Here is a 14,260-nt window from a genome sequence, read left to right on the forward strand (position 1 = left end):
CATATGCAGCATAATTTAAATGGATAATTATGTATAAGTTTACTTTTATGTCTAATCACATTTATTATTATACCAGAAAAAATACTTACAAATGAAAGGGCTGCCAAGTATAAATTCTAGTTCTAATATTTCTAAATAAAATATACAAGAATTTTTAAACATAAATGTGATCGACGATTTCTTGAAACTTCTGCACCTTGGGTTTTCGAAAATTTCCGGATCGTGGTTGGCGAAAAATCCGGAAATCCGGATTTTTCACGGATCGCAATCATCTCTGTCACTCCTTAGTCACACGACACACATCGAGCTGGCACTCCATTTATTTATCCGGTAATGACACATCAAGTCGACTTCCTACTTATCTAGAGGAACTATATCACAGTCACTATGAATGGATTTGATTTAAATATCTTAGCCTGCGTTTCGGCGGAAATTTACTACCGGCTCGATGTGTATCGTATTACTAAGAATTTACACATGGAATATCCATGACTTGTTTCGAACAAAACTTAAAATAATCTCAAGCAATTCTATCGCAGGTAGCATATAATACCTTACATTGAAACAGTATATTTCTTTACGAACCACTCTGTCTACTGTGTTTAGACTGAATTAAACCTTACATACGTGCGTTTTAAGCAAAATTTGATACATGAAAATAACTTACAGAATACGATTGACGAGATTCTGCTTGTAGTGTTCATATTTTCGAGAAAGGTGATGTAAAACTTAGTTAAGAGCCGAAAATAACAGTTATCTTCCCTGTTAAATTACCACCGAGTGGTCTAAGTATAAACTTAAACAAAATTTTTCAACGTCTTAAGCCATTGTCAAATTGAGTGGTCTATCTAAACTTAAAATAATACAAAAAGTTATCTCTGGAGCTGTTTTATCAACTTCATATTTATGTTATAAAAAAAATATCAATATATGAAATGACTGATTTCATATATTGTTACTTAAAACATACAAAGTTCATTTTTCAAAATTTTAGTAACAAAATATATGTAAAAAATTTCACACCTGGCTCCATGGTCCATCTACCCAATCAATACAAGGTCGCAATATGCAAGTTGCCTTCTCTTCAGGTCTCGTGTTTGGATTGCAGTGACTGCTTATGGGACACGTGACATCTCTATGCATTTCTCCTTCATTGCATTTTGAAGAACACTGAAAAAAAGGAAAGATAGGAATCAATCTAGATAAACAACTTAAACTTCATCTGAAATGTTGAGGGGAGGTGAATGTTATCACATCTGATGTTAAATTATGTTCAATTTTGATTTATGTTTTCTCAAAAAAACTCAAAAAGGGTTCAAATAAAAATGTATATTAAGAGCAGTAATCACGGAATACCCTACATAAAAATGTATATTCACTTCCTATATGTTTAATTTTGTACTGTCATTACTTAATATATTCTATTCTAATATATTCTATATTTATAATGTCATTACTTAATATATACAGATTGTTTGAAAAGAAAACTTATGTGTTAGCCTCTTATGAAAACCGGCAATATTTTATTTTTGAGTGTTGTATTTCTTGATGGTGTGTTTTCTTACCTCACTCCACTCAGAAATAACCCAATCTAGACACGGTTCTGTGTTGCATGGCTCTACAGTGATAGGTCTTCGGTAGGAGTCACATAATTCTTCCACAACAACGTGTTTAGATACTGTATCCAGGCACACTGCATCCCTTTTTCGTAGTCCTCCATCACAGCGACTGGAACACTGAAAAAAAAAACAATTAATATTTTTTTTGCTCAAGAGTTCTTGTTAACATTTTGTAAAAAAAAAATACAATCATGCTTAAGTAAGAAAATTTCAGATCAGTAATCTAAAGAAAAATAACTGATTGCTACTGATAATAAATAATATTTGTTTTTATTGTTTTAGGTTTCAAAAGATTTTCACAGCGTAAAGACTAAAAAAAAAAAAATTGTTCGATTTTTATTTAGACATTCTTTTAACTCATTGGTTTCTCCCCAGTGATAGATCATTTGATGACCTTAAAAAAGAAATAAAATGAAAAACATTATTATCTATTTAGAAAAGAAAATCCTGATTATAATATGTTTCTAATAAGTGTTATTCCTATTATATACACATTTATACGTTTTTTCCCATGTCCCATATTTCTTCCAGAAAATATTAATTAGAAGATTTTTAGCATTCATAATATCCAACATGTCTTATAGGGATTGGAAAAAATTATGGAAACCCTATGAACCTACTAATTCTATGTCAGAAGTACTTTTTTGATGGCATTTATGAAAAAATGCATTTTTTGATTTTAGTGGTATTGATTAAAAAGAATCCTGATTATAATATGTTTCTAATAAGTGTTTTTCCTATTATATACGCATTTATACGTTTTTTCCCATGTCCCATATTTCTTCCAGAAAATATTAATTAGAAGATTTTTAAGCATTCATAATATCCAACATGTCTTATAGGGATTGGAAAAAATTATAGAAACCCTATGAACCTACTAATTCTATGTCAGAAGTACTTTGTTGATGGTATTTATGAAAAAATGCTTTTTTTTATTTTAGTGTTATTGATTAAAAAGGAAAAAAGCTTATAACTTGTTATATCATTTTGGTTGAACAGTATTTTGCATGGGAAAAACGAAACCATTTTTTACAGCTTTAAGCTTGATCTTTCAAATTCTGCCAATAGTGTTGTCATTTAAACTACTCAAAAACATTTGCTTCATAGAAAAGATTGTTTTCGTAATTTTTTCTAAGTCCTGAATATTCGAAATATTAGCTTATTTAAATATAAAATATAATTTATTTTTAAAAAAAAAAAAGAAAAAAAATTGAGTTCTCAAATTTTTGGAAAGGGTACTAAGCTCACATTCGATTTACGGTGTGCGGTTTAGGAATTAAATAATTATCGACGATGTATTTTAATCCCTTATTAATAATTCGAGAACATTAATCGGCATTTTCATGCTTAACAAAGTTTGAGAGCATATATAGTGGCTTTTTTCACATACATACTACTAAAACTTTTTTGGACAGTACAATCCAAAAAAAATTTTAGTAGTATGAATGTGAAAAAAGCCACAATGGTCTGCAAAGTCGGTCAAAAGTTACCAAGAAAAGCATAAAGCAAAGCATTTTAGGATACTGTTTGGTACTTTTTCAATATGCTCTCAAACTTTGTTAAGCATGAAAATGCCGATTAATGTTCTCGAATTATTAATAAGGGATTAAAAAACATCGTCGATAATTATTTACATTGTTAACTAAATTCTCATGAATTATAATCCACAGCTTACAATGCTAAAATAAAAGTAATACTTTAGACGACTTCAATTTATTCTTCATTGAATAGGTATACCTTTGTCCAAATGCTAACTTTCCATGCATACTTGCTATCACTTGGAACAATATCTTCTTCCTCGTCGAAGACGTACGGAATAAGGGCAGGTTCTTTCGTTATCTTTGGCGTCTCGATATCGTTATCGAAGAAATAGTCCTCTGAATCATTGGAACTTCTCATATCAACTTCCACCATTGGAATTTGTATGATATCTAAAAAATAGAGGAAACATGCATAAACGATTATGCTTAAATACAATAAATAAAAATAATACATAATGCATTTAGTACTGTAAATATCAATTAATGTATTTTTGTTATCATAATTAATACCTTTAGCAATGAATCTAGGTCTGGAGCTTTTCTTAGTATTAGTCTTCTGGTCATGAGCGTGCCTGTGTTTATGAATAGGCTTCTTGGTGGTTGTTTCTCCCACAGGAATATAATTGGAATCGTCATTTGAAGACACTGGACATGGGTCATTATTACAGGGCTCCTTGGTGGGCGGTTCTGTCGCTTTGTGACATTGAGACCCTCCACGACACGTCACAGTCCGCTTACGAAACCCTTTCCCACATGAAGTTGAACACTAGAAAAAAAATCCACTTTATGTTTAATATTTAGAAATATTAATTGGAGTTCAGTATAAGAAGGATAGATCTTTTCTAATGAATTTTTTAAAGATTTTTTTGAAATTTGTTACGCTAGTAACTAAGTTCATATGCAGGGTGTTTCGTAATGATAGTCATAACAGAATAAATAATAAAAATTCTTGTTAAAAATGAGGTGAAACAAGGTATAGGCATTAAGGTTCGCATATTAATACTTAATCGAAAATGCTGTTACTTTCGAAATCCAATAAATGCCTAGTGAATAGGATGACTTAATCTAAAGCTGTTTCATTGCCATATGAAACTTGGTGGCGTTTATATTTAATCTCCCTTAATTTCCTCTCTGTTTTCTCTTTAAATTAATCTTTGTTTTCAATTACCGGTGATTCTTTAGATTTCGAAATTGTTTTTTTCCTTGCTTAAATATTACTAAATTCGTATACTTTTCTTATTTTGGTTTCGACAAAGATTCCAAAATATTGTTGAGTAATTTCAAAGCACTGTAAAAATGGATACTCAAATTTCACGAAACTGTATTCGTTTTTGAGGCAACAGTATCCTGGTATATGCTCCGAGCGAGCATTTCGTCAAAGTGACTTCAACGGAACGAATTTCGTCAATCTATGCTTTGATACTTCATGACGTCTGATGGCTGTCATCATCTATTGTCGATCTTCTACTTCTTCGTGGGCACCATGTAAGTGAATCACCGTCGCCCTAACAACAATTTGGAGCGGAATATGAACTTGGAATTTTTCAGGTATGAGGCCAAACTCCTTAACTACCATGCAACCGGTTGGCTTATTTCGTCATTCTAGTTTCGATCGTCATGTCCTCATTCTAGTAAGCAATCTCCCACAATGACTTGCGATGAGGTTTAGAGTTGAGGAAAAATTTTCGTCATATATTTGAGAGTTCACGTTTTATCATAAATTATATGATTTCGTGACGAAATGATTTTCGAAGTTCGTGAAATATAGCTGAAGGACTTTATTTTCATAACCGTCATTAAGCAACCAATTTGTTGAATTTACGACTACCAATGTTCAATCCGTAGCCCACTTTTGAGCTCAATCCAGAAGACAAGGTAACTACTGGAACAAGTATTTGGAGAAATTTATCTTGGTGGAGAGCTTCTTGATGTAACCTAACCGCATTTGCATTTTCGATGAAAACTACAAAAATCTCCCACGGTTAGACTGACTGCAAAAGGACTCTAACCCATAATACGTCTACTATAAGATATTTTACGCCAACACTGTGGCTTGTACAAGTCGGATGCGGGATTCGAATTGGCCAGCCATTGCTGGAATCCTGGCTTGCCACATTGGGAGGCAAGCGCTCTCCCAATATGCGCCACGGTTCACAGATCAAGGATTGCTGAATCGTTAAAACTGAGAGTCTTATCTCTGAGACTGAGCTCTCTGTAGTTTCTATGATTCTGTCAGTACGCCAAAGCAAACCAATCTATCTTTTTTATTAAGCGATAAATACAAATTTCTTACCGATTATTTTTGTAAAAGAAATTGATAGTTAATTTCTACATTAAAAACATAACAGTAGCTGTTACTTAATTTCAACATATAATGTCAAATTTTAACAGTAGGAAAGTATAGTTTATGCTGTATATCAAAAAAATGTATCGATATAAAATCAAAGATAGGTACTTTACGAAACACCTTATGACATGTTTCTTACTCTAATTTATTTAAGGAACGATGAAAGATCAATGAGACCTAATTGTAATATACCTTAGACCAATTTCCAACAACCCAAACTCCACATGTGACATTTGCACAAGGTCGACGAGACATTGGTTTTTCGTCTTCTTTGCAATGCGTATCAGGATAATTGCAGTACACGTGTCGGCTTTGAAAATTACAGATATCTTCACTGCATACCTGAAATAATAGAAAAAAGATTTTCACATATATCAGCTTAATATTACCAATATCATTTACATTAATGTGCAAATTTTAATATGAACATAATATTGGCGCGCATACTAATTATTTTCTTTTTAGAGAGTATCAGATATTTTCTTCACTTACGTCCGACCACTGAGATGCAGACCAAGTTTCTTTATCCCCGGGGCAGGGTCTTTTGTGAGGACAGGGTTCTGACTCAAGGGGTTTCACATCTGCATCACAATCATCATCAAGGAGAGCAATTTGTTGATCTCTGCTTAATGAGCGCACACAAATAACGGTTCTTTTCCGAATACCTCTTTGACCACAACTGGTAGAACAATGCTGCCATGGACCAGCCCACCATCTAAATTCAGAAACAGCGTGACACTTAACATAAATATAGAGATAATGGAAAACAACATAAAACTCGTTTAAACTCGTTTATTAAAATATTATAGAATATTTAACGCCTTAGCATCTTACACGACACTTATTTTAAAATAGATATGGTTCTTTTTTATTTTTTAGAGACGATTTTCCCCGAAACTTTTTCGACATTTCAAGTTCTAAATTATTGTACACCATTTAAAAAAATTATAATTGTGATAATATCTTTGAAATATCTAAAATAAAGAGCTGCAAAACATTTTTTTTATCCAAAATGCAATCGATTTTACAAAATAAAACCTCAGAAAACCTCTACTTTTCATATCATATTTTCAGCATTTAAACTTCATCTCACAATCCCAATTGAGATAATTAAATTCGACAGTCATGAAAAACTAGTATAGTAAATTATTTTCTATAATCATTCTCTTTAACACTAGATTGCCTAAGGAAGTCATTTTGACTGCCTTTAATTTCAATTAGAAAAACAATGATGTATATAATGACACAATTTCTTAGAATTTTGAGACTTTTTGTACAACATATAATTTTTTTATTGCTAACGTTTACTAAAAACTTGTTATGTAACTGAAAATAATATAAAAAATGTTAAAAATTAATTTTAAAGAAATTTAATTAAGTATTCACAATCCAGTCATTTTGACTGCTTTTAGGCAATATAGGTATATACGAATTTTCCGTCTTTCTAGTGTTAAGAAATAAATAAAGCTTATTTCCAAAACATACTAAATTTTCTCCCTTATAGATGGGCTCTCTTAAAACGCGAAATATCATTTGAAAATGAAATATAATTTGAATGATAATACTTAATAATATAATATCCAGTCCTGAAAAGTAAACATTTAAGATGCTCTTTTTGAAGAGTTGCATAATGCTTCAACTCAAAACGATATAAGTTATGAATTTTAAATATTTCGCATTAAAAAGTTCTATAGACCTTTACTCTGAGGTACTGCAGAATTTTTTTTCGATATTATAAATTTTAATTCAATAAAAATTGTGATATATTTACTAAAAAATTTTTTGTAAATGTAAAAAAATGCATTGAAAATGTAAGTTTTATTGCTTCTTTTTTTTTAAATAGCATGAATATTGCACATATTTTAATTTTAAAACTTAAAAATGATAAAAATCTTTGTGAAAACTTTAATTTCAAGTGGAATATAATAACTAATCTGAAGATTGATTTGAAAATAATTCAAAATACGAGTATCATGAATTTTTAAACCAAATGTACTTAATAAATTAATCTAAAATGGGGTTGTAAACTGGAAGAATGCATATTTATAAAAGAAAATTAAGTGTTTTCAAGTAGACTTCGGTAGACCTAAAAGTTACATTTCATGTATAATTTTTCTACTGCTATTTTTATAAAAAAGTTTACATTTTCGATCTTGAAAACTAAAATTAGTTTTGCATTTAAGTTTTATACTTTCAATTAATCTTTCCATTTTTGACCAAAAACCTTACTTAAGGTCTATTTTAGGAAGTCTTGATATTCTTCAATTTTACCAAAAGTTTTAGGTAATTATGTGACTACAATGACAGTTTTTAATCGACACGAATTTTTAGTTTAAAAAGAAAAAAAAGTCTTAATAAGGTGTTATTTCTGTGCTGTTCTAGGTTACTAGTTTCGCTCAATGCTAACACTTAACGTGAATTTTCTTTTAAAAAAAAACTACTTTTCGTATTTGAAGCTCAGAGCTTTTATTCTTAGCTTGATAGTATTACTATGATTTATACCTTTCACAACCATTTCTTTGACACTTTAAAAAGAGAGGCTACACAGATATTTTCTTTTCTATTGTGCCTCATATATTGAGTCCGATTTAATAAAATCTTTAGCTAACGAGCTTACTTTGCGGGGCATTGATGCTTATTACAGTCTCGAGTTCTCTCAACTGGTTTTGAGTCAGAATCACAATATTTATCCTCTACCAATCCAGCTTCTTTTTCGATACATTTGGGCTTCGAGACCTGCACTCCTAGAGAAAATATTCATTACATATTCAAATACAATATTTTATCATATTAAATGTAAAAAAATAAAAGTTAATTAGTGTTAACTTAAAGTTTAAGTGAATGACAAATATATTATGTGAGACAACAAAATATTATTAAATAACGAAGAAAAGTTCGTTTAGATAGAGCTAATGCTTAAATAAATTTTAATATTATTTAATTTTTTTAAAGAAAATTTATATTAAATTTATATATCAATTGCATATTTCAAATTTTTTGAAAAAAATTTAAATATATTGTCTGAAATTCTTACTTCAATAAAACAAAGTTTTGACGGTTATAATAAGTAATAATTATTTTCAACTGAGAACACTGTGAAATATTCATAAATGTAACTTTTTAAACTAAAACGTTTCTATATATAATTATCAAACCTGTTAGATACACCAAAAGTTTAAAAAAAATGTATTGTAACATTCTTTTTTCTGAGGACAAAGGGTCTGAAGCATATTAGCCGGTTAAATGGATTGTAAACTATTCTCTATGTTTTATAATAACTTTCTGATATGCTATGCTTTTTCTATACTACTTGCCCGTTACGAATAACTACAAGAAGAAAAACAATCCTGTAAAATTAACATACTCTATTGTAAGAACATTTCTAATAAAAAGAAATTAAAAAAACAACATAATTTTAGTTAAAAAATAATTGAATAAACAAACAAACCGTATTTTAGCCATTCATTTGGTACTTTTTCTGTTCATATGGTAATGGTTTACCGAAAATTCTGAATTTCAGGATTATATTACCACACATTTTGAAAAAAAAAAAAACAATCAGTTACAGAAATAATTGGTTTAGAAAAATACATGCAACTTTATTACTGTATACTGTAGTTTACTACTGTAACTGTAATTCACCACTGCAACTGTAATTGACTACTGCTACTGTATACTGTAGTAATGCATCCATTCTTTAAAATACAATTTATTCAGCACACTGTTACGATAATAAATGTTAAGCTTTCTGAAGCAGAGATCGTATTTTTGTACCAAATAAAGCTTACCTCCACCACACGATACAGAACAAACGGTCCAATCAGCGTATGACCAGTGAAATTCTGGCTTTCTTGTAGCATTTTTGTTTGGAATAGTGTATTCATAAGTGATGCCTGGGTTTTCAGTTTGATACAACAGCTGAAAATACATAAAAATGAAATACTTAACGATTCGATCAATTTCGATGAAAAACTTTGTAAAGATGTGCTAAATAACATTTAAAAAAATCAAAAACGGAATTCTGATGCTACTATACATCTAAAGTTCCTTTTATTTTGCAAAGCTTTTCATAAAAGTTTTTAAAACAATTCATGTTATTTGTTATACTAGGGGATTCGTAATAAACTCGTTTAATAAATATATTTCAAATCCAAGCCAAAATAGTATAGAGCAAAAGTCGAAAATTCATTCTGAAAAAATGCTATCATTGTCGAAAAAATCAATATAGATAAAGGCGGGACTGAAATCATTAGAACCTATAGTACTGTCTCAAAAAACATAGAAGATTTAAAAAACGATCATAAGTAACACCTCCACTTTTTATCAGGTGATTAAACTGGTTTTTATGCTTTTGTCCCACCTTCCACCCTTGGGATTCCGCAGATTACGATAGCTTTTTTTTCTTTGATTTTTCATCATTTAAGAATTAATTTGAAATCCCTAATATGTGTACTTTTTCACACAAATTTTGTCGAAAATTTAGAAAATATTTATAAAATACGATCAATAGAAATGAACCCGAATGATACATGTTATTCCTCTGTATAATATATTTATTTTTTTGTGAAAATGTGCATCTCTTACTAGAATGTGTAACGGTTCTTTTGCGGGTCCTGGAATGTGAAGTGATTCTTTTTCTCCATCTCTTTGGTAGTAAAGTGTAGTACCATCTGCCCTGTATTCACCACTCCATTGAATGAACCAGCGACCATTTAGGAAAAATTCACCACCTTCTCCTCGCACTGCTAAGTAATTGATGGCTTCACCTTTTTCATCGATTCGAACATTTCGAGCCCCTTTAGGAATCTTAACTATTTCAACGTAGCCTGCAAAATATTAGGTTCATATAAATATTTTTGAATTGGCAGGTATTAAATAGCTATAGTAAAGAAAAAAAACTTTAAAATACAGTTTTCAAATTACTTAAAGACAATCTATATGTATACTTCTCTTACACGGCGACAAAAAAAAGCCTCATTACAACTCCCCGAATAGCAACGCTAGAAAATCGACCAATGATTACCACTAAAAATGTCACATGCCAAATCTAGCTGAGGTGGCTCAACATATAGCGCTTTTAAAAACGGAAACTGAAATAACCAGAGAGAGCATTCTCACCAAATGTGATTTCTTCCGAAATTCACCGTATCAGCTGCGGCAATCTCTTACTACTATTAAGCTAGTCAGAAGTGAGTAGTCTTTGTCGATAGCTCTCTATTTTAGTATTTTGTCGAAAGCGGTTTAGAAATCTTATCTTAAGATTTTATATTTAGCACATTTCTAATAAGTTTAACGAATTACATGTCATTTATTTGAATTCAAATTTATTTTAATGACTTAATATTTATTGAAAAGATATAATTTTTCTATAAAAAAAAAGTTTTTATATGGATTTGAATGATTGTTTTGAAATCTTAGAATTTTGTGGATTTGCAATGTATCTAAGTTAGTAGCGAGCGAAGCGAGCTTGGTTTGCGAAGCAAACCATATAAGATTGCGTTGCAATTTTCGGGGGTTGGCAAGCGTTAGCGAGCAGGGGGAGCAGCCCACTAGTATATTATAATTTTTTTAACAAGAAAAAGCTGGAAAAAAATTCAAAAAACAAAAAGTATAACTTTTTTCCTTTTTTTTAAGATGAAAAATAAACCTTATCAAAATAACCTATGTATTTTAATTAGTGATAAATATTTCTCTTCCAACTGGATTTTAATCAAAGAGTAATTAAATTTAACGCACATTAATTGCCCAATAATGTGTTTAAACTTAGCAGCCTACTATACTTGCAATGAATTTTTACAATTTTATAAAATATCTCCTAAATTTCCAACAGTGCATATCTCAAATTTCAATACAAGGGATTTAAACGTTTTCAAATACAAAATCAAAAATTATTAATCAAAAATTCTTTTTATTTTGTTTGCAAAAAATTGATTATTTTATATTGTCTTAGAGACGTAGGAAGAATACGTAAGATGTGAAATTAACATTAAGTAACACAAACTATTGGGACCCTATTAAATAATCCCAAGAAACTGAGGCGTTACGATGAAGACCGCAAGATTATATGATTAAAATTAAAGAAATCATATTATAATTAAATCTTACTATCAAAACATAAAGAAAAATGTACATTATTCAGAGAAAGTGCACTTTTGAGTCTGATTACGTAGCTTAAAATATCACCTAAACAACCATTTTAGCGCATTTAAAGTGAGACCCTCAAATAATTAAGATTGCATCTTAGAGAGTGAAAATCCAATTATTAGATCAAAAGGTTTCAAGGTGCTCCCTCTTTTATTTTGTGCACTGCACCTTCTGTCTTATATATTTTTATCAGGGGCTTTCTTAACTATATTCATGATAGCGTGACATTATACTATTTCTACGCAAATAACTCACAAGCATATCTTTTAATAAGTTGCGAAAAACAAAATAAATCTTTAAATTGATAACTTTTAGGTAAATTAATTTAATTAAATGAATAATGATGACATACCTATGCCCAGTTTTAAAGTAAAATTGCCTCGTATAGTCAAGCATTGTGTTCCATCCCCGTGGCACACACCGCAACGATCTTCTTGAGCCTCAGAATCAATTGCCCAATCACAAGCAACATGCTGAAATAATATATAGTGGATATGAAAAGAGCGTAATAATTATCTTCAATATGATAGACAATTATTAAATTTTTCATTTTGTGATAATAATAAATGACTTTATAAAGTTAACGCATTTCCTACAATCAGTGTCAAATCCAAATTTTTACAAAACCTTTGGAGAAACACAGTGAGGTTTTTGATGTTTGCAATCCATTAAAAATATTTATTGCATTATTATGTAATGTATAAATATATTATATATTTATGACGTATTTATCCTTCAGTATGATGGACAATTAAATAATTTTTCATTTTGTGATAATAATAAATGACTTTATAAAAAAAATTATGAGTCAAATGACGGTAAGAAATAGCGGTACTATGGGTGCTAGTACTTTTCACCATAAAATTTAGCAGAATCTGGCATACTGTAATTTTTACATTAATAATTACTGTAAAAGCACTGAATTACTATAATTAAAAAAATATTACTGTAAAAATTAAGATAAAAAATATATTTCATGGTAAAAAAAGGATTTATGCAAAAAAAAAGGGATTTAACGGTAAAATTCATTTTACGAATGTTGCATTCAAAGTGCTTATTCTTTATCGGAATTTGACGAGGGAATTTTTACAATGTATGTAACTTAATGATTAAAAGTCCAACTTATGGTATTAATGTTTAGGTATTGATTGCATTTTTTAATACGTCAAATAAGACTTTTTCATAAAGCATATATTTTGGCATCTATTATGTCATTACTTAAACAATATCTTTACGAAAAATTGTATATACACATTCCTTGTTTTGGGTATCCAAATCACTACTTAAATGAAAAGGAAGATTTTTAATCTTTGGAAAGATTCTGAAATTTTTTGTCCTGATAATTAATGCATCGAATTATAGTAATTAAAACTTACTCTGCATTTTCCATTTATGCAAACATCCCTCGCTCCAGGATTACATTCCGTGCCATCCGCAACAGTGTCAGAGAGCATGACGGAGAAAAACTTACCATCAGGTTTGCAGTGAAGCTGACATGGCGTCACTAAGTATAAAATGATACAGTTACGCCTACAAACATGCATATAATTCGACTTAAAGAAAAGACAAAAAAGTTCATTATTCTTGGAAATCGAGGTCCACTTATACACTCTTAATCAGAAACTCCATTACGAATTACTTTCAAATTCAATGAAAAAAATTAGGTATTTTTTAATATAAAGTCTTAATTAAAATATTTTATCGCATTTTGAATGCACTTCGTTGTTACTGAAATTTTAAATTATATTTGCCAAAATATTGACACGTAGACTTATACGAAAAAAAAAATCAAACCTAGATTAAAAAAGATATCACCATAAAAATAATCGATCTTTTTGTAAAAAAAAAAAGTAAAACGCATTAAATAAAAGATTTCAAAATTTATTAAGTGAAAGTTAAAAAAGAATAAAAAAATTAGCAAAAGAAAAAATATAACGAATCACCCTACTTTATAAATAGATTACTTTGTGTGGCCTATGAATTTTTTTACAGTTTCACAGTTAAAAGATACACGAATATTCATCTAATGTGATGGGATTTTCATGTATTAAGAATCAATTTTAATGGTTTGATGGGGTGACTTTAAATACACGAATTAATTACTGCGAGTGATATTTTATGTTACAGAACTAGACACAAAATGGTGTTTCTCTGATAAAAAAAAAAAAACATACCTTCTTTTCGACGGATTCGGATTATTAATCCAAAATTAAATAGGAGGTAGCTGCAATCTGGAAAATATATTTCCAACAGTTTCTTTGGGAGAGCAATCTAAAGTTTGGATCCCTTAATGTTAATTTTACTTTCGCGTATGTCGTCATATTTCGAGAACTTTTTAAGCAAATTGAAAACTTTTTGCATACAGTTATAAAATTCGATTATTGAATGATAATTGCAAGCGGAAAATAATTTCTGATAATTATTTTTTTTTGAACTGTTAAGTATAAAACTTTTTATAATAATTTAAAGAGTGAAATTTTAAATGGCATAGTTAACAATTTGGGTTAAATCAATGTGAAATAGATCTTGATCAGAGATGCCAAGTTATGAAAGTCAAAAATCAGGAGATTTTTCACGACATAGGAAATCAATCTTAACCAATACTTATA

At 29.6% G+C, this 14,260-nt stretch overlaps 1 protein-coding gene across 1 annotated transcript in view; it reads right to left on the reverse strand.

Moving 5' to 3' along the window:
• Window positions 1-14,260, reverse strand: part of LOC107453721 (A disintegrin and metalloproteinase with thrombospondin motifs 6) — a 97,449-nt gene that overhangs the window by 5,371 nt on the left and 77,818 nt on the right. The window contains exons 14-24 of the mRNA XM_043041875.2: window positions 13,028-13,155; window positions 12,004-12,124; window positions 10,092-10,333; window positions 9,296-9,425; window positions 8,125-8,251; window positions 6,000-6,222; window positions 5,700-5,849; window positions 3,671-3,926; window positions 3,357-3,550; window positions 1,566-1,736; window positions 1,024-1,170 (exon numbers count right to left, since the gene is read on the reverse strand). Coding sequence (XP_042897809.1) covers window positions 1,024-1,170; window positions 1,566-1,736; window positions 3,357-3,550; window positions 3,671-3,926; window positions 5,700-5,849; window positions 6,000-6,222; window positions 8,125-8,251; window positions 9,296-9,425; window positions 10,092-10,333; window positions 12,004-12,124; window positions 13,028-13,155 — 1,889 coding nt within the window. The remainder of the gene's footprint in view (window positions 1-1,023; window positions 1,171-1,565; window positions 1,737-3,356; window positions 3,551-3,670; window positions 3,927-5,699; window positions 5,850-5,999; window positions 6,223-8,124; window positions 8,252-9,295; window positions 9,426-10,091; window positions 10,334-12,003; window positions 12,125-13,027; window positions 13,156-14,260) is intronic.

The sequence above is a fragment of the Parasteatoda tepidariorum genome, chromosome 6 (assembly GCF_043381705.1).
Source record: "Parasteatoda tepidariorum isolate YZ-2023 chromosome 6, CAS_Ptep_4.0, whole genome shotgun sequence".
NCBI classification, from domain to species: Eukaryota; Metazoa; Arthropoda; class Arachnida; order Araneae; family Theridiidae; genus Parasteatoda; species Parasteatoda tepidariorum.